The sequence below is a fragment of the Phasianus colchicus genome, chromosome 8, assembly GCF_987193195.1.
Source record: "Phasianus colchicus chromosome 8, bPhaCol1.hap1.1, whole genome shotgun sequence".
Lineage (NCBI taxonomy): Eukaryota > Metazoa > Chordata > Aves > Galliformes > Phasianidae > Phasianus > Phasianus colchicus.
Window position 1 is genome coordinate 7,490,290 of NC_143443.1, and position 20,465 is coordinate 7,510,754.

General features: G+C 41.7%; 1 protein-coding gene across 8 annotated transcripts in view; it reads right to left on the bottom strand.

The window, feature by feature from the left end:
• The window catches only part of LOC149917001 (uncharacterized), a 515,322-nt gene that overhangs the window by 271,370 nt on the left and 223,487 nt on the right, over positions 1 to 20,465 (bottom strand). The window contains exons 7-8 of one of the 8 annotated variants that reach the window (XR_016468658.1): positions 14,858 to 15,000; positions 11,196 to 13,054 (exon numbers count right to left, since the gene is read on the bottom strand). The exons of 4 other annotated variants lie outside the window; for them this stretch is intronic. Coding sequence is in view for 2 of the 4 variants with exons in the window: in XM_090144807.1 (XP_090000933.1) it covers positions 2,778 to 3,227 (450 nt within the window). In the remaining 2 variants the exon portion in view is untranslated. Of the gene's footprint in view, positions 1 to 2,084; positions 3,228 to 11,195; positions 13,055 to 14,256; positions 15,001 to 20,465 lie in introns of those variants that run through there. 3 more of the 8 variants (XM_090144807.1, XR_016468660.1, XM_090144811.1) reach the window with 3 other exon arrangements.

A 20,465-nucleotide genomic window follows, 5' to 3' on the forward strand; every position in this document is an offset into this window, starting at 1 on the left:
GCTGGTAATTAGAACATCAATGAAGTAATTAAATTCATTCACACCAAAAGGCAGTTGGATAGCGTAGCAAGTAAAACTACATTGGTACAGAAGAAAGAGATACAGAAATCCATCCATCTCTCTGTCAGATGAACGCACTGCATAAAACCATATAATTTGAATGCATCCTCGTGGGTGAATTAGCACTTCCCAGTTCTACATGCCTGGAGTACAGACAGATACGAATGACTAAGCACAGGACACACTTCAGTTCAGCATTTTCAAACAGGGCCTTCTAAGGCAATCCAATTTTTCTTATCTTTGATAATGATTAGAAGATTCCTTGCATTTTTCTTTGGGGTGATAGCAATATGTAATTACCACATTTAACTGAGGTCAAAGAACAGCTCTTCAACAGAGCAAAGCTTGCAAGTCTGACAAGACTGAAAGGAACAACATTACTCCAAGCCAAGCTGTTTGGTTCTCGGTTTTCTTTTTCCTTCTTCTAGCTCACACAGCAACATGATGCTTCTCCAACAGTAGGCTGTCCTTAACTAGTGTGTAAACCGAAACCGCCTTAAAATACTGTCAATAGTATTTGCCAGCTGAGGTGCAAAATCTTCTCATCCATCTCTCCTAACACAATGAAGATAATGAAGCAAACTAATGATACTTAATTTCTCTACCTAAAGCATTATACTTTGGTTGAGTAAGCTCGTAATATTTTACCAAGCTGTAATAAAAATCACAATATCCATCTGTATGCATCTGTTATAGGTGCTCCTATGTTACGAAGGCTTAGCACTTTGTATTCTCAATCCAAACTTACTTAAGTGCTCTACGACCCCATGATTGAAAGAGGAACATTTTATGTTCATAAAGTGAGAGAAAGGTTAGAAGAGAAATGATGAGTGCCCTAGTTCATTTAATGCATTATCTTTGCAAGTTTTCATGTATTGATTTTGGCAGAAACACGATCAAATGTTGCTGTCACTTGCAATGGTAAGAAAGCTCTTAATGCCTGATTAGGCTTTAGAGCTCAAAATGAAATTGTCTGGTTATGCTGATGGCTATATTCTATCATAGCACAGACTTAATAGACTAATATGGCAGTAAAACAAGTTTTATCATGCCACCAGTTCATCACTAAATCAGTGCAGGGCTGGTTTTTTTGTGTGTGTTTATTTGTTCTGTTTTTTAAAAATGACCAAAGAGTACAAGCAAGCATTTATCCTGTGCCATCCAGGAAACGCTGACTCACATACTCTCTCAGATTAAAGTGCTTGAACAAGTCAGGTCTTAAGCAAATAAACATGTTGCTGCTATCTGTTTTCATCTTTTTTCCAAATTTCATCAATGAACTCCACTTACAGATGTCACCAAAAGCAAGTTTCAGTGATGTCGTGAAATTGCTTGTGTCCTCAAACTGAAAGTTTCTTAGATTTACCTTGCCATGGAGAAGACTCATCACTTCATCTGAAGAACTGCCTGAAGGCACAGAAATACAGTGACTTCTGTTCCCCTCACTTTAGATTTTCCAGTCAATTTCAAAAACCACACCTTCAAGAGATTTTATTTTAAAGAGTTCAAATTCTGGGGGTAATTGTGGCATAATAAAATGCATCTCAAAGTCCTGTCACTACAGATGAGCTCAGCATCCACCCTGTTACTGTGGGTTTGCAGTTCCTGTTAGGTCCTCATTACCCAGCACTGATTCCTGTTACCAGTGGCATGCCATGCCCTGACTTCTTGGATTGCAGTCTGGGAAGTGGAAATTAAAATAAAACCCTGACTTAAAGGATGCAGACTGAAAAAGGTGGCCAAGCTCTGGCTTTGAAGCATTCTTCAGTTCTTCAAATATGCAGCTCAGGGTTTTCAATCCATAAGAGGTACCAGGAACATTTTGCAAGCACGGGTGCCAAGTAGATCCCAAACACAGATGTCTGAGCCTCAAAGTTGTGCTCACTCCCAGCTTTAGCTCCAGGCCACAACTGTGCTAACAGCTTTGTATTAATGAAGGAAGACTTTGCCAAGGAGACTAGTACCACATTTCTTTATTTTCTAAAACTATTAATTTATCAGGTAAGATCATATCTGATTTCTGCTAGTTACTAAAAAAAATCAATGCAATACCTGATGATGAGTTCATGATTTGCAATTTCTTTCTCTTTTATGTAATCATGCTTGCTGTGTGTTAATAAATCTAAAATGGAAGGGGAAGCCACGCTCCCTTACTGTGCAGCTGTCGAAGTTACCAAGTTACTCATAGTGCAAAAGGAAACTCAAACCAAATGCAAAAGAGACAGCCACCCCTGAGGCAAGTGAAAATGGAAGAGGGCAAATCCATGAGCGAGCAAACGGTCTAATTGGTATTGGCCACTCTGGCTTAGAGAACACAGGTCCACACATCTCTGGGCAGTTCCAGCACTATTTTCTCTGGCTACCTTGTACTTGCTGGCATAGACATACTCAGGCAAAGAGCAAGGGCTTCTTTTGGATGCAGAAACAGTTGCTCCTGAGAAAGCATAATACCACTCGGCTAAGGTGCATTTTATAAATGCAGTTTGGTTGTTCAGTATCAGATTCCTCATATCATTGCTTCTCAAACAGGAGCAAAACTGCATTAAACAAAACAACAGCCCTCGGAACCTCTGTAGCTATTATCACCCTCAAACCTCACAAACCTGTTCACCCACATTTTCTTTAGCAGCGATGCAGAAAACGGTGCAAGAAACTGCATTTCTACCACTTGCTTTTTCCCACCGCTGCCCAAAGATCTCCCTTCACAGCATCCCGATTTATTTCTTGCTGGGGGACAGGGTACATCCTAACGGATGGGATACAGTGCCCGGAGGCCACCTCCCTCCCGGCAGGCAGCAGAGGCAACGTGGTTTCACCAGGCTGCTGGTGTCACTGGGTGCAGACAGCCTGCTTGCCATTTCTCCATGTTTGGTGCTACACTGACATCTTGTGGCCCTTAACCCTGACGAAACAGTAAACAAGGCCGCAGATTTCCAAATGTTTAAGCAAGGATTCATTAAAAGTAAGTTTGGGAAGGCAGCACTGCTTTTCTTCTTGCTTTTTTCCTGTTTGGATGCACAATGGAGCTTCCTGTGTCCCATGTCGGTGACAGGCTTCCACGTTAAATATTGATGACTGAGCACCAGTCCAGCCAAGCGCAGCACCAAGTGCTTGTGAAGACAACCCAGCGTTGCAGCCCCCTGCGCAGAAATGAGCTGCTGCTCTGTCTGGGGAGAAAGCAAACACCAGAGAAACCAGTTGTGTGGTGTTGGCAGGTACTGCATTTGAACTCATAAATGTGACTTTCAAAATTGCTGTGGCTGTTCTATTGCTGCCGTCAGGCAGGAATTCTCCCAAGGAAAACATGGATACCACGTACTATTTCACTGCCATAGTTGCTGCTCATAGTAAGAGTAGTAGCAAAAAAAAACCTGTTTGGAAACAATGCCACAAGGAATATCCATAGGTTAAACCTATATGAGATGATGTCACGTTCCCATGAAGACAAGAGTCTGTCACATTGGTGGAGTACACACAAACAAAATGAGACTTTTCCTGGTCCTTTAATCTATATAAGCACTGGATGAGTAAAAAATGAGTAACAGTGCCACAGTAGGTATAAACTCCATAACCCTCAGGTAAGTTTTACTACAGCTACAAACTGAAGTATAAAATGAAAAGCAGTATGGGTACTACCGCAAATAAAAAGGATTGGAGTATTGGAAAATATAAAGGCTCACATTTCTCCCCAATCTCACCTCTCTAAGCACACAGTCTTCTCATCTAAGCTAGGCCCTGAAGCTGGCTCTGCACAGAAGAAACAGATTCCTTTGCAGGATGATTGAAATTTTTCATTAGGTACATTGAGCTTTGGAGGCATATATCTTTCTCTTCAGTGCTTACTGAGTTGTTTAACTGGATAGATTTAAAGCTATGAGCTAAAATATTTCAGAAAAGCATCTAGAATTAAGGCTTCGTGCCTTAATTATAAACAAAATATCACAGCTTAAAAAAAGTATACAGAAGAGAGTGAAGGAGAGAGCAGAGGGATTTACATGCATACCCAAATAGCTAAATTCAGTTTTATCAATTTCACATTCCTATAATTATGCCAGATGAAGTTGATTTCTTATCAAATTATGGGTGCATGCCACTAGACAGATTATAGCAGATGCAGTGTGAAGACATGCTAGGAATCATAGGTCCTAAAAGAGCTTCTCTATATGGAAAACGAAGAACAGTCTCCCCAGAAAACCCAACCTAAGAGATCCAACTTCTTTTCCTTAAATAACGGCAGAAGAAACCAAAATATTTCTAACATTCAGCATTGGGCCCAATGCTGTCACCAGCACAAGAGACACTGCAGGGGGACATCTTCCCCTCCCTGAGATGTCACTGGCTGTTTTGCCAGAGGATTTGCATTTCTGTATGAGAAAAGTAGAGACACCCAGAAGTGGGAAAGCAGGAGAAAAGAAGGATAGGGCTGACTTGGCTCAGATTCAGAGCAAGCCCAAAACAGCAACAGGAGATTAGCTTGTCTAGCCTGGTCCCTTGCTACTGTAGACAACCTATCAAATAATCTCCCACCGTAAACCTGTCAAGTTCCTCCTTAAAAGTCATTACATTTTGTCTCTACTGTGTCAGACTTTTATTCCTCTAAGGATCTGAACTTACTTCTCCATTACAGCCTACATTTAATTCATAGTCACTGTATCTGCTCTTGGCTTTTGTGCCAACACACTTCTTTCACCTGCCCTGTGCTTGTCTCTTCCTGATGTATTTATAGACAGCCACCATCCTGTCTCTCAGCCTTCATTAGGCTCAAGCGAACAGACAAAACCCTCCTAATCTCTTCTCATCGGGGCTGTCAACTCAGTGCCAGAGATGCCGGGTCTCTGGGCATTCGGGCTCTCTTGTTGCATGTGGGTAATGGGAATTGCGGGCAGGATCCCAGACAGGCTCATAACTGCTCTGTGCAGTGCCAGTAACACTCTGCTGCCTGGGCTTGTCCCAAGGCAAGGAAGACATTGCTCACCATCTCCAAGGGCAAAAGCCAGCTGGCATACAGTCCTGACTGAGTGGGATACTGCACTGACATCGCAATATTGAGAATATGCTGGATGAGAGTGTTTGTGTTTGAGTCAAATATCCTAGAAAGCATAAAATGAAAAAAGTTGGTGTACTCATGCTACCTACCTGGTTGAAAACTGGCTGAGAGATCAGAAATGTAGGCAATAGCAAATCATCATACAGTATATTAAGTGGAACATCAAGGACTGTTTGCACAAAGTTATTTATAGCTATGCATTGGGCTTGTAGCCATTGCAGAAGTGGAAAAATCTTCATTTGAATGTTTTAAAACAAGTCAGTTAAGGATTAATTATATTTAAGAGGTGACTTCTGGGAAAAATCTTTCCTTGGCAGGCATATGAAGTCAGTTATCCAGCACAGCTTTTCCACCTTTGATGACTACGATAAGCAGCCAAAAATAAGGGAAGGAAAATAAACAGGAGTAGATCAGAGCATTTTTGCAGGTGGGCTTGGAACCACTTCCTCGCTGATAATGCTGGGAAAATGACTCTGCCTTGCTTCTTCTCCATCACTTGTTCCATGAGGTCAGCAGTTTTGGGGGAGCTAAAATACAAATTAATTTACTAACCAACTGAGCATGTAAAAAAATTGGCACCCAGATGCACTGACAAATCCACTGTCATGCTCTGCTCCTCTGCTCCTTTTGCATTACTCAGCAAACTCTGATGAACTTCTGCAGACTATAACCTTGACACAGAGAGAAGTTTCAAACAAGTTTATAGGAGAAGAAAGCTGACCTTCCGTTGACACTGGATGAAGAAGGAGGTGTAAGGAGAGTGCAAGAACACTGCTTATCCCAAGCTGGATGCTGTGGAAGGGCTGTGACCAGCTGGTATGGGTTAGAACAAGCCCTGTTCTTGTTAGATGGAGACATAATGGAAAGAATGTGAGACGTGTATCTCACTCTGACAGAGCTGTCCACTTCTCTTTTGCACTCCAGAAAACAGCAGAGCAATAAATTCGGTAGAGTGCATTAAAATGGCCCCAGTACTGGACTAATTAAAGAGGCTGTAGCAGGTGGCAGGACTGGTGGTGAATGTTACAGACAGAAAATAACTGGGCTTGATTTGCAAACCTTATGCTTTCCGTATAGGGATTTAACAGCCATTCTGTTCTCCGAATAGCTGCTAGACTGACATAGGCAGAGGTGCTGCTGTCTGACACCCCATGAATCAGCACAGCAGCTAAGCCCGCTCCATGTGCCCAGCCTGTCCCCAGGACAGGCGGGGAGCACTGGCACACCTCCAGCACAGCAGGGCTCTGTAACGTAGTACTTGTCCCTGAGCCCAGTACTGGCAGAGGCACCACCATCTCACCCATCCTCTTTATATAAGGCAAGATGTAAAGACTGAGATCAAAACAAGGGCAAATGCAAAATCCCAGACTCCCAAGGAAAAACACAGTGATGCTGCAGCCATTAGATTTGCAGAGGCGAAGACAAGCACTTCATTAGGAGGGAATAACTCCCAGCATAGGCCACTGTCAGAAGCAGATGAGGTGAAATGGGATTCTGGGGCTTGGATGTTTTGCAGCTTTGTGATTGCCAGAAGAGTCAGACTAGAAAGGAAATCACAGCATGGGAATGCTTCAATTCGCAGGGCCACCAGCACCATCAAGACATGCTGCTGCTTGTGAACTGCCCCCCAGCATTAGAACAACGAAAAAAAAGTGTCCTGGAATGATTTCACCTGTTATGTATCTCTAATTGCAATATTTTTGGTGAGCGCTGTGCCTGTTCAGAATCAACTCTGAACAATCTATTTTATCTCCCTCCTCTTTAATTAATTAATTAATTAATTAATTAATTTTCCCTGTACATTTTTCTCTTACATCGGTTTTATTTCTGTGTTCACACTGCTTGTTTAATTTAACAGATGGAAACTTCCACAGAACTTCTTAGTAATGTATCTGTACCATTCCAAATGCATATTCTTTTGCACTATGCAAATATGTCCCTGCAGGAAGTGAACCATAAGCCTATTCTTATTTATGCTGTGACACCCCCAGTGTAATATAACCCCCATAACCAGCAGAAAGTCAAATTCTGAAATCCATATGGAGGGTCTGACTTCAAAGGAATATCAGCCTTCTCCAACCTCAAAGTTTCAGGACATCAGAAAGCTGACTCCAGGCTGCCAGCATGGGGCTAATGGTCTCAAGTTGCACCAGGGGATGTACAGTGCGGATATAAAAAAAAAATTCCTCTCAGAAGGAGTGGTGAGGCCTTGGAATAGGCTGCCCAGGGAGGAGGTGGAATCACTGTCCCTGAAGGCTTTCAAGAAAAGGGAAGTTTTAGTGATTAGGGACATGGTTGGTGGGCATGGTGGTGATGGATTGACAGTTGGATTAGATGGTCTTAGTGGTCTTTTCTGACAGTCATGATTCTGTGATTTCCAACTTCCAGAAATGTTAAGTGATGGTGAAGCATGCACAGTCACCTCTCAACAGCAGCACAGCCACGACAAGTTGCTGTTTATAAGATGACTATTTGCCAGCACTGCTTCCGGGACAACCATCTTACTAACCTATGGTTTAATTCTACCTGAAATTCCAAAAAGAGGGCAATGGACTGATCCATATTGAGTTAACTGTTACTCTTCATTCTAGAAGAATTTTAACCAGGAAGAGAAAACTGAGTAGATTATATATGTCATCACAGAGATGGCGAGGATTTAGCAGATCAAGCTCTATTGATTTCTTCTACAGCCATTTTGTAATCAGCAAATAAGACAGTCAATGCCCGAAGCACCCTCTGCTTAGCTTTCTCAGTTTTTGAAGGAGATTTCAAGATTTATAGCCAGGGCCATCCATATCGGCTTCTGGAAATGGGTGACTGCTGCCCAGATCCACTGACCCTGATATTTCAAAGACCAGACATAGCTTCAACATCCTTTAAGCATTTTAAGCAGACAGAAGTACCAAACAACTCATTTATGGAGTAAATTCTAATCAAAAGAGAAATATTCCCTTTTTTTTTTTCATTAAAATGCACATTTCCATTTTGTTCTTTAAATATTTTTCACACATTTATTTTTTAAGTAGGCAGGCTTATCCCAACATAAGAAGTCTCCTACTGACCCTGCTGTGTGGCTCCAACACAGGGAATAGCAGGCATCAGCTCAGGACGTTCAGACAGCAGCTGCATTGATATCCAAATCTGTGCTAAGGACCAGAAACTCCCTGGGAGTTAGCAGAATGAAAGAAATGTTTTAGAACAGAATTCAACTGACTTTCATACAAATACCCCAGGAAAAGGAGCTCACACCCTGGAAGTTTTCATTTCTTTCTGGTGACTCAAATCAGCCACTGATGTCTGTGTTTGGCCACCACAATCCTGCCCCAGTGGCACTAATCAAAAGCAAGCGGGGAGGTGAAAGAGGAGGACTCGAGAAATGCTAGAGGGGATCTTAACACTAAAAGACAGCTCCTAGCTTCAAAAAACTGCAGTGGATGAGAAGATAACAGTTAGCTTCGAGAGAAGCTTCAATATTGCCTAAATCTCACACAGCACTTTACTCTCTTGTGGATCTTAAAAAATATTACAGGAGGGAGTCAGGTTTTCCAATCCAGAATAAGCATAGTGTTTCCATGATAAAATGAACTCCCCTAGCACTGACTGTTCAGTGATTCACTCTAGAGTACTTTACCCCCCACCGTTGGCACCTAATGTCAGTTATCAGCAATGGGATATGTGTAGTGTGGGCAGCTTGCTTCTAAATGTAGTTTTTTTGGCTCAAAATGTCCTAACCAGAGCACCAAATTATTTCTAAAAGAAAATGAAAAGGTAACAAAAGGTCATTCAAGTGCTTTCTAGACTTTTAGACCTGTTCCTAGAAGACCCACAAAGAAAATCAACTTGTAATAATCTATTTAATTGTTGCTCATCTCATTCATTTCATGATAATTAAGACAAAAATAAATCATTCAAACAAGAATTACATCTCATGTGACTGTATCTCTACTAACTGAAAGTGTAGTTATCTTTGGTCCTTGAGATCTGCCTCAATCTTCTTGCAGGTTGGGGTCAGTGAATGGATGCAGAGCAAATTCAGGGCGGTGGCTCATTAGCCCTATCTAAAATATACACACTACTTTACGCTGCTTTAGAGGAGGTTACAAAAAAACAACTCCCTTGAGTGACCAGCTTGAGAGCCAGGGAAAAATTTAAGTATGTCCATAAATGTTTGAATGAATCAATGCATTTATTTCTATCTTCTCAGAGCTGGAGTGCAGCCATTACTTTCCAAATCTAAAAATAGTGTCAGCAGGCAGCCCAGGTAGCTACAAACCACCTTCTTCAGCTTTACTTAATAAATCCTAAGTGAGGATCAACTCATTCTTCTGTGGTTTTACAGAAAATTAGTGGAATTACACCAGCACTGACAAGGTAAAAACCTAAGGAGATTATATTCGATTAGGTATTATTCGTTTGAAAAAAGCCACTTGGCTGACTTGATCTCTAGCACTCCTTACTCCTAGACTTTCAAAGGCACAAATAAAACTCTTCCTTTTCACAGACAACAAAACTCTACATGTCATATTTCAGGATAAATTATATTTCCCTGCTTTAAAGCAGTGTTGTGTCAAGAAATTCTGTGTGTTTGATTACACTCAGGGTCAAAGAGAAATGTAAAAACTGTCAACATACAAATAAAAACCCCCTAACTTTGCTTCTCCATTGCCATCACCAAGGGCAGGTCTGCACACTCGGCCAGAGAGATAATTGAATAACATGGGTGACAGAGCACAGCCCTGTCGAGCTCTCAAGCCAACCTTGAACTCTTCCATCAGCCCAACATGTACAAAGCCTCTTGAATAAGTCTCAAAAGAATAAACTCAGAGTCATCAGATCAGCTTTCAGCCATCTTTCTCAGGTATTATGTACAAAGATTTACTCACCTGAATTAAAAACTGCAGTAAAATTGGCACCAAACAATACCAGTCTGAAGTCAATACTGCTGTCAAGCTTGTAGCATCTGACATACATTGTCACCTGATGCTGGGACACATGCCATACTAAGTACATATTAACTATATTAATATGCTACAATAGATGGACTCCTGAGGCAATATATTTCCCTGTGATCCAGTTCTCCTACTTGCTTTCTATTGCTCTAACAGTGTTATGGGACTACAGAGTAAACATCATTATATTTTCACTCACTTTACAGTGCCAAAATGGTGATGATTATATACGTACCTATTATCTACTCATTTGTTAAGCAATGTTAGATACAAGGTAATCCATCATCCAGAAAGAAATTAGTAGCTAGCTGCTTTCCTGTTGCTGTGCCCACTGAGGCACTTTGTTTCACACGTGGAGCAGGCATTTCTGAGACACTCTCTGTAGTGGTTAACTTCAACAACCAAAGGGTTTCCATTCCTTTTCAGGAAACAGACCATGTAACGTGACACAATGTATTCCCATTTTTTAAGAGGGAACTGCATTATTTCTGACTGCCAGCCCGTTCAAGGTGCACAGGATTGTCTGCTGTCATTTGTTTTTGTTTGGGTTCTTCTCAGGACAGGGTGAGTGCAAGGACTGGTAATCACAAAGGGCAAAGCCTTGCCATTTTTTGAAGCATAACAGACAGAGTTCAAAAGGCAAGAGGTGCTTCAAGATACCCAGGCATGATCTGTGTATGCTTCTTGAAAGCGAAGGTTGTAATTAAAGCTGGCATTTCTGAGCAGCCTGCTAGTGCTGGCCATCTTGATAACAAGCAAAGAGGACATGCTTTGTGACACAGACACATAATCTGCAGGGAAGAGACGGTGCCTGTCCTGTAGGAAGCAGCAGAATAGACATGCGCATCCAAGCTGGCCTAGAAGGAACACTAAAAGATTTTTTTAAAAATATGTTTATGTAGCCAAAGCAAAGAGAAACATGAAACGAAGCAAGGGGTGCAAGATCACCGTGTTATTTTCCCAAAGGCTTTCCATATTATTTCTCCCTCCTTCCATTTCCTTCTGAGATGGCAGAAGAAAAATTGAATTTCTGTTTTTAGTTCTGAAAGTGTATACTTGAAATGCAAGTTAACAAAAGAATGTTGGACTGCAGCATTCAAACAAAACATCTGGATGGGAAATACAAAATAACTCGGCTGTCCAAAAGCATGTAATAATGAATTAGTAATACACATCTGATTTTTATACAGGTCCCCTTAGCAGGGGTTGGGAGGTTCAAATACAGACAGGCTGAAATATGGGGAAACCCCTACCAGGCAAAATGACTGCTGGAGCATTCTGATGGAGGGCTGTAACACACTGTGACAGGCTTCATGGCCACCTGTCAGTAATGCCAACCTTCACATGCAAATAGAGTAAAGGCAGGGCAAGGCAATGAGAAAATCCTTCAGTATTTGCAATGAGAGTGCAGAATTCTGCTCAGAATATTAAGTAATATTGCCAAGGCCACTTAACTAATTCATATTACGGTATGGAGATGAGGACACAACAGATAACACCGGAGTACAGAGCATTTGCTTGGAAAAGGGATGATACTGTAAAGATAAGCATCTATATCTGCAGCAAGATCTCTGAATTGTTATTACAAATCGGGAATGAAGGACCAGGAGGCAAACCAAGGCAGAGATGAAAAGCGTGGACTGTCCAAGGTACATTTCATTAAAGGGAATCAGGTCCCTCCTTAAGAACTCTCTGAAAAATTGTTCTTGCACCACATGTTGCAGGTGGCAGATGAGACACCTAAAGAGAGTTGCAATAGAGGAAAAAAGAAGACATAGCGTTGAAAGGGGAATACAATATACCTAGGAATGATAGACAGAAGCAAAAAACACAAGCGTGGATAAGGAAATAAACAAAACAGTGTTGAAATCTTCATATAAATAATACCCATGTGATGTGCCATGTACTTCTAAACAAGAAATTGATTAAGCCCAGTGAGCAGAGATGCTCGGATCCCTGGTGTAGCAGAGTAAGGCTTGGGGTGATGACAGCACTGCAGCCAGGTCCCACAAAGAGTGGCAGGGCCCAGACCCACAGGCAGATCTTGGCCCCCTGCACAGCACACTGCTGGTTGTGGCAAGAAAAAGGCAAAGAGGGACAGAGACTCTGGACAGACAGCTGCAAAGGTATTAGTGTGGGCTCGAAAGCATGGTTACACACCTGGTTCTTATGCTCTCAAATGGTTGCTACTTTGCATCCAATTTGCTTTTCTTTTTTTTTTTTTTTATCATTTCCCTAGAATGCCACATCCCTGAGACACAAGCCCACATGGGAAGCAATGGAGAATCACATGCCAGAAGATGTCTTCAGTAACAGCACTCACATTCATTCCCCCACCCAAAGCAGTGCTGCTTTCTGGGCCTGTTTGCAATCTCATTCTTAAAACCTCAGCCCCTGCCACATCTTGCTGATATAAGGTTTATTTTACTATTATGTCCTTCAACAGTTTTTCTGACAGAGCATATTCCTGTTTGCCACAATAAATCTTGATGTACTAATTTCTCTTCCCCAGTGCTGTTTGTTCCCTCAAATATTTGCAAAACATAGGCAGCATCTTGCAATCATTGCCTGGCGCATCCCTATCATTTTCAGCCTTTCCACACACATGAGACAGTTCTCCCCCCTTCTCATTTTCTTTTTCATCCTGCCAATTAATTTCTCTGACCTCTCCTTTCCCTTCATTAATTTTCTCACACACCCCTGTGAGGTAAGCACCACTCAGCAGCCTCCCTCACAGAGCACTGTGTGGAACAGGAGGACTCCATATTCCCAACCACATACAAGCTGCAGGAGCACAGCTAGTACCTTGCTCTCTCTTTCCAGGTTCCCTTTGCTGGGATTTGGGGGGAGTTGTGGCTTTTTTCCCGACTGTTGCAGAACAAAGGCATTACTTTTGGTTGAGCTGAAGGTAACAGTTTTTTGCTGTGTGGTTATGGCATATCCACTGCTGCAGTGATTTTCCATTTCATTCATATGCTCCATGGGTTCCCTCCTAGTGCTGCAAGAAAATAAAATACATCTGTATCGATGGATACAGATATACCTAGAGTTCTGAAAGACTTGGATGTCACTGGCATATATAAGATTACATTCATCCCAATTTATCTGAGCGGCGGTTACACATGCGTAGTAAGGAACTCCATTATCCTGTCCTTAATTTACTCTCAAGGGGTTCATCTTTCACAGAATCCATATCAGAGCCCCCTTTCTCATTTCTTTCAGCAGGAGAGGGGAGAGGTCTCTATCTGATCTGATAATGGAATTATTTGGTTCAACCCAGCCATTAATCCAACTGACAGCTTTCCTATGAAAAGGCAGAATTTCCGTCTGGCACTCCAATTTATTTCGTCATCTGCACTTTCCTTCTCACATCTCTGGTGTGTGGTAATAATGAGAGCTGTCTGGAAAAATGTATAAATATGGCACATGTGTATAAATACAGGTAAAGCAGGTGGCAGGATTATGACAGGAAGGGAATTCTTCCTCATAAGTGTTTTCATCTCAGGTGTTTACATGCCTCATGATAACCTGCACCCAGCGCCATCCTTCTGAAAATATGCTGACACAAAATGACACCTTTGCTCAATAGTTTTGCTCTTGGTTTTGTCGTGTGAGTCTTTTACCTAGCTGCGCGTTTTTGTTTTAACATCAGTCCCTACCACAGCAGCTCTCTCATCTAGGCATGTTCTCAATGAAAATACTGCACTGTAATTTTGAAAGAAGATTTCCTTCTTTTGCTGAGACTCCAGGTATCAGAGCACAGATCTGCAAAGGAGACAAGTGTGCTATAGAGATGTCGGGCTCTGTCTTCTGCTCTGCAATTACTCAGCTGACAGGGCTTGACAAGGCGTAGGGTTAGAGAAGCAGAAACCTCTGTGGAGAATGGGTTTTCTTGTTTTGTTGTTGGATGTTTTGTTTTTTAGTAGAAAAACTGAGTGAATAAAGAGGCTGACACAACTGTACTCTATTCAGGACTGATAATGTCAATGAAGCAGTTTCAGTTAAAAGTTAATTAAAAATGTAAAGATTGTTAAACTTTTTGCCAAAATGTGTTTTAAAATAAAACAGTGATTTTAAATAAAAATAATGTTTTCAACTACAAAATTCATTTCAATGCTTTGGAAGTGAAAAAAAAATGTCTTTCAGGCCAAAATGGCATCTCATTTTTCCTGCTATCCAAACTTTTTACCAACGGCAGTTCAGAAAGATTTCAAATGAGGTCAGGAGAGGAGAGGAAAAACAGAGTTTTGCCTGTGCTGACATGCTGAACAAAAGACAGCCTAGAGTTGGTACTTTTCTTACTGAGGTACTCTACCGCTCCAAAATCACTTAAAAAATAATTCCTCGGTAAGTAATCAAAACACTTGCATTTTCATCAAGCTACTTCAATTGCTTAATTGAAAATGGAAATGTACAAATGGAAAATGTGTCTGTCACCCCCTAGGTTTTTGGGAATCCACTAATCCACATCTTCCTGTATCTCCAGACTAAGATCTCACTATGCAATAGATGGAGATGCTTGGAGAAAAAACTTTTACCATTCCCCACACGCCCTGCAGCTGCCAAATGATCTCTTGGCATTAGTGCAAGCAAGAGGACCGGGACTGGCCTTCAACCTATTTTGGCATCTGAAGTCTGCACAGAATGACACACTTAGAGTGAGGAGATTTGTATAAATTGGAGCAGCAGAGGTGGAGAGGGTTTGAAACTCCCCCCAGGGACCTGCTATAAGGATTCTGGCTTCCTCATTAACAAGTCCCCATTTTTGTCTTCACTAAAATAAGATTCAAGGCAGACTCACCATAAGGAAGGACGCTGACCAAAGATACTTTGAGCAACCTCAGCGGCCATCGCCTGAAAGCTGAATGAAACCATTTTCTACCTCTGGCCAAAGTATCTTGTCAACCACCAGCTCATTCCCACCTCTGCTGTCCATGCAGTTCCCTGGAGGGGAAGAGGCTCATGGTATAAACACAGAAATAAAAATGCAAATGTGAGTTGTAATGCTTTCCAAATAATCTGAGCATGCTGCCAGTTCTGACTTCAGTTTTCTCATTTTTCACTTTCCAAATATTGTGGGAGGGACCAAAATATGAGGCACTCTTTTCTGGCTGCTCTCAGTTTCTCAACAAAGAAGTTACCATTGATTTCTTTCTTTTTTTTTTTTTTTCCTTTTTTTTTTTCTTTTTTTTTTCCTTTTTTTAAAAAATGATCCTCAGCAGCAACAAAGCTGCTCTGCTCACCAGCATTCTCTGAGCTGACAGTCTCTGAAGTCTTGCTGTGACTGAACTACCCTGAAAGCCTACCACACCATTTAGATTGCTTCCAAAGCAGATCTTGAAACCACTGCTGGTCATGAAATGTGGATGGGCTTGTGTTTGATAAGACAGACTATATACTGATCTATTAGCAAATTCAGAAAGGAAAACATTTCAGAATATGAAAAATAAAACACATTTTCTATGATGTTTCTTTGCTGGGCCTAGGTATTCAGCAAATAGTCCAAGAAAATTCTGTTCCCTTTCAGGTTCATCCGACTATCTTTCATATAACATCTCTTCAGGAGTCTTTAATTAGGAAAGATAAGAACTGATGATGTGCAAAAGGAGAGCTGTTTGTCTAGTTGTTTCTACAAACATCTGGTTTAAATGCGTTCCAGTCTGAAGACAGCTCGCAGAAAACCTTGGTAGTACAAAAATGGAGCAATAAAGGTTTACATGCCCGGGATACATTTTAAAATGCTTTAAAAATTTCCCTGAAGTAAATTATTTTATTTCCATAGAGCAGCACAGGAAAAAAAAGAAAACAATTGAATTAAATATTCCAAGGAGTTTTCAAGATGAATTTTTAACTAGCTCTGTGATTTCCTACTGGTAACCCAATCCTCTGGCTGATCAAGTTTCTTTGGGTATACGTGCTTACTTTCATGTAAAATCTGTTTAAAACAAATAAGGAAGGTTTGCCTTAGCTTATTTATTTATCGCAGCATGAAATGCACCTTGCAGTCCTTGAACACTTCTCAGCTGTTCAGCTGAGCATTAAGACCCTGCACACCCCGCTCAGCAGAATAGATCCCCACTATGTGACCAACAGCACCACTGGTGCAGGCAAAGCAATGAGATGGAGATATCTGAAAAAGCTTCTGTCAGGCGATGGCAGCTCATTGTGTTCTTTATTTATATATGAAGCTTAAATTATTGATTGCTGCTCCTTCCTGCATTGAAAGCTGAAATCAAATCCAGTGCTTGACTGACCACTTAAATCTTCAAATCAACCTGCCTTCTCTAAATACTGTTTTCTGTACTTTGGAGCTTTGTTTATGAAAATTTACAACAACTCTTTCTGTTTCATTGGGGGTGAAAAAAAAGATCAATGCTTATCAGTGTTCAGCTATTTACTGATCAAATGCACATTACATCATACTAATCCCTACCATATGGGCAGAGACTGAAAACCCAGAATTCCTCAAAGTCCTTGGCATAGTAATGCTAAGTAGTTTGTGTTGCTTGTGATTATTCACGTGTATGACAGGCAACATATGTGCTTTGCTAGGCATTCCATTAGAACTGCTTTTTCCTCAGTCTTTCAAAAGCTAAATGAGCAACAGAAATGTTGGTAAATGTAATCTGTAGCATGAGCTGTTTTATAAAATATGCTGCCTCTTATTGGCTGATGCAGTGAACGTTTCATCCCATCTTCGATTTAAGGCATCGGAACCACTCAGCTACTCTGACTGAACTCAAGTTACAAGGTACTGGTCACAAAAAAGAAAGAAACGGATGGGCTGAAGTTTTAATACTACCTTCATGACTGCCTGGTGGTCTGAGCAGAGCCCACACCCTTCCCAGCAGTTGTGGCTGAGCCTATTCAAGTGCTCAAAAAGAAAAAGCCGTACCCTTTCCTTCCAAGTCTGATAGGAGGGACATTGTCAGGGCAGCACAGGATTTGCTTCTGTGCCCACCAGTGTGAGTCCACGTTTCACACCAGACTGAATAGAGTTATGGCATCCTTTGCAACCTAAAGTTGCAGCAAGCGACACATTCTTGTTCAGAGAGCAATATGAGCAAGAATATTGAACACAAAGCAGGGATGAAGGCTTCAGTGAGCTGTCTAATGGGTAAAGACAGCATATACAGATAGCCATGAAGTATAGCAGACAAGCAGCTACAAAACTGCAGCAGAGAAAACTGCTCTGCTTGCATTAATCTAAGTAACTGCTTCTGCAGTTACTCCATCTGTAGTGGGCCTACCAGCAACACTAACCGCTCTCATACTCCCCTATCCACTCTATACTGTGAGGGAACAAAACTGAACAAAGAGCCTTCTATATGAATCCTTAAATCTTAACAAGGCAAATATTTTAAAAAGTCTCAAAGTCTTCAAAAATGGAAGTCCAAATGTAAACAGAAGAGTTACACACTCAAAGACCATCGATGTTCAATAGTTGCTTACAAAAAACCACTTCTGCCATTTGACATAATTATCACTTTCTTTTAAGAATTTGTTCACCAGGCATCAATATCCTGAAACAGAAATGCTTGCCTACTCCAAAGTACTTCACTCATACCTAAGATCGTGCGCTCTCATGTGAGTGGGTTGTAGGATTAGCAGCAGGCACAGTCACAGTCACTAACAGGCTTTTTCTTCAACCACTAATGGATGTTCCTGGAGGCCCGGTTGGATGGAACCCTGGGCAACCTGATCTAGTGCCTGACCTAGTGGTTGGCAACCCTGCAGGGTTGGAACTAGATGGTCTTTGAGGTTCCTTCCAACCCAAACCATTGTGTGATTCTGTGATTACAGAACAGAAACCAAGGAAGCACATTGATGAAGGCTGCATACAAGATTGTACTGGCACAGAAACTGTGATTCCACCCATGCCATCCATAACTTGACTAAGGCTAGAAGATTGTGGAGCACATGGCACATGCAGTTTTCCTTCCTGGATCTTACAGCAGTAAATCCACATGCAACAGAGAAGCTGCAGCAACCAATATTGTAACTATCTGCAAGTCTTGTAAAATATACAACCTAGAAGTGGGTTGTTTCTTCAGTGTGGAAATTCTTTTTTCTTCTTATAAACATTTTCCTTCAAAAATCACAACCACCTCAAGGAGCTTCCTAATAGTTATCACAGCTTTGAGCTGCTACATTTCACTCCTCTTACCTCCCCTTTCACAGCACCTCCCTCTTCCTTATCACACATCATCAAATTTACAGAGCAGAAATCACTTAAGGCATCAAAACTATCGCGAAAGGTAAACAGGAGCTGAAACTCAAGTTCCATGCTCTGCCTGCCTTCTGAGATTCCTGACATGCCCCGGGGTCTGCATTTTGTAGTATCAAAGAACCACGATTAAAATGTTAGTTACATGGCACAAAGAACAAATGAAGCAACAGAAGGAGAGGTCTAAAAGGCTGCTTTCTTTTCCTTTTGGTCACGTTTACCATACAGATTTTTGGAAAAGTTTCCTAGGTCTAACAGCAATCACAGCCATCTAGACAGCACCTAATGCATGAATTATGTGTTGGTGCTGCACCAAGTTTGCTGGCTTCTGAAGGCCATTTTACAGCTCACATGTATATCTGACATTAGGGAAAAAGAGACTGCATCATCCCAGATATATGACACCCTCTGTGTATGCAGCTGCTTTCTGGATTGACTTCCATGATAAGCTTGTCACTTCTGGAGAAAATTTATGGGAACCCGAATTGTCATTTCACTAATTCATTCTTTCCCAGTCACTTTGTCCTCCCACTTCCAGTCTGGTTTGGAGATCAAGACACATCTATTGATTTCATAAAGGCAAAGGCAGGTGTGAAGTGCCTGGCTGAACTGGGTCCATGGTACCCCACTATTTTGGGCTTTTCCATTTCAGTAGAAAGAAAAATAAAAAGCTGATGAGAGAAAGACTGAGACTTGTAAACTGCTGAAATAAAAGTCTGCTTTCAAAATGTCTGGACTGATCAAAAAGCACATTTGAAAACAGTAAGTCTTCCTGCCAAGGCACAGTTTGTTGTTACTTGGTTACTCCAGTATTGTGTTTGTTCTTGTCTTTAAACATAAACATAATCCGCTCTGTGCATAAAGATTTGTTTTCAGCCAGCTGGAAGCAGCCAAAAAGGTTCCTTACAACAAGGCCTTCTAAGTGAATTATACCTTCTACTCTAATGTAACCCTCATAATTCATAACCACGTATCAAATCTTTACAGAATGAAGGCATATTTTTGCAGGGTTACAGATAATTTGAGCCCATTCTGGGCTTTGAACACATCAGAATATCCCCTTCATTGTTTTTTTTACTGACTGAGACCATACTGCTACCAGGGAAATGCATCTGCTTGCTCACTTCCAGCACTGCTGCTGCCATCACTGGTAATTACCCAATACACCTGATTGATTTGGGGCTGTTTTTCTAACACCAAATAACATATAATTAGCTTTCTCTTTTTTCCATTCTCTCCACTGTCATTGCAGTGGATCTCTGCTGCTCTATTTACAAGACTGCTGTTGCTTCTGTGGCAAAAACCCCACTACTTTGTTCATGGCTTCCTGTCAGAAGAAGGTGGAGGAAAGGAGCTGAATCCTCTTCCCAATGGCAGAAGTCTCAGTGGCACCCAGTGCCAGCTGCAGCCACACTGATGTGGGAGCAGGATGGATAGCTGCAATGCTGCACGTTGGCCCCACTCCCGATTGGGGTGAGGACAAGTGAAGTGGCAGCCCAGGCTGTAGGGGCCCTGCCAAGCAACACAAAGCCCAGCCAGAAGGCCAGAGGAGAGCAGTGGCTTCCTGGCAATGCAACAGGGCAGTGCCGAGCTGACCCCAGGGTTGCTTCTCCAGTATCGGGGGGAAGAGCTGCAGTGCTTCCTTTTGACTGCTTCTAGCTTTCTCCCCTCTCCCACTGCCACATGCTAAGAACAGGGAAAGCAGAAAGCACTGGCTGCAAACTTCCAGCACAATACAGATGATGTCCCATCCCTCACTCTTCTCACTTTTTCTCCCTGTGCCTTCCCTGAGTGTGAGTCCTGCTTTCATTTCAAGACAGTTACATCCACCAAACCCGTCACAGTCTACATCCACTCATGCCAGAAGCAGAAGCTAAAGCAGGTGCCACAGATGCTCATTTGATTAGTGCAATCTGTTGATATTGTTACTTGCTATTTCACAAAAGAAAGAGAATGAAAGAGAGAAAGAAAAGGGGAGAACAATGGCAACGGTCACTGAGATAAGTAGTTTGAAAGTGCCTCACTCTGCTGAAGCTGTTTCTATTGAGCATGCCCAGCAAGGGAAGAACAAATCACTCTGCAGACAGATGGGTTAGAGACTGTATAGCACTGTGGCTTGGGGCAGCACCACTGCTCACTGTCATGTGCTGCAGGTGACTGCCCACTTTCATTGCCTGCCCTA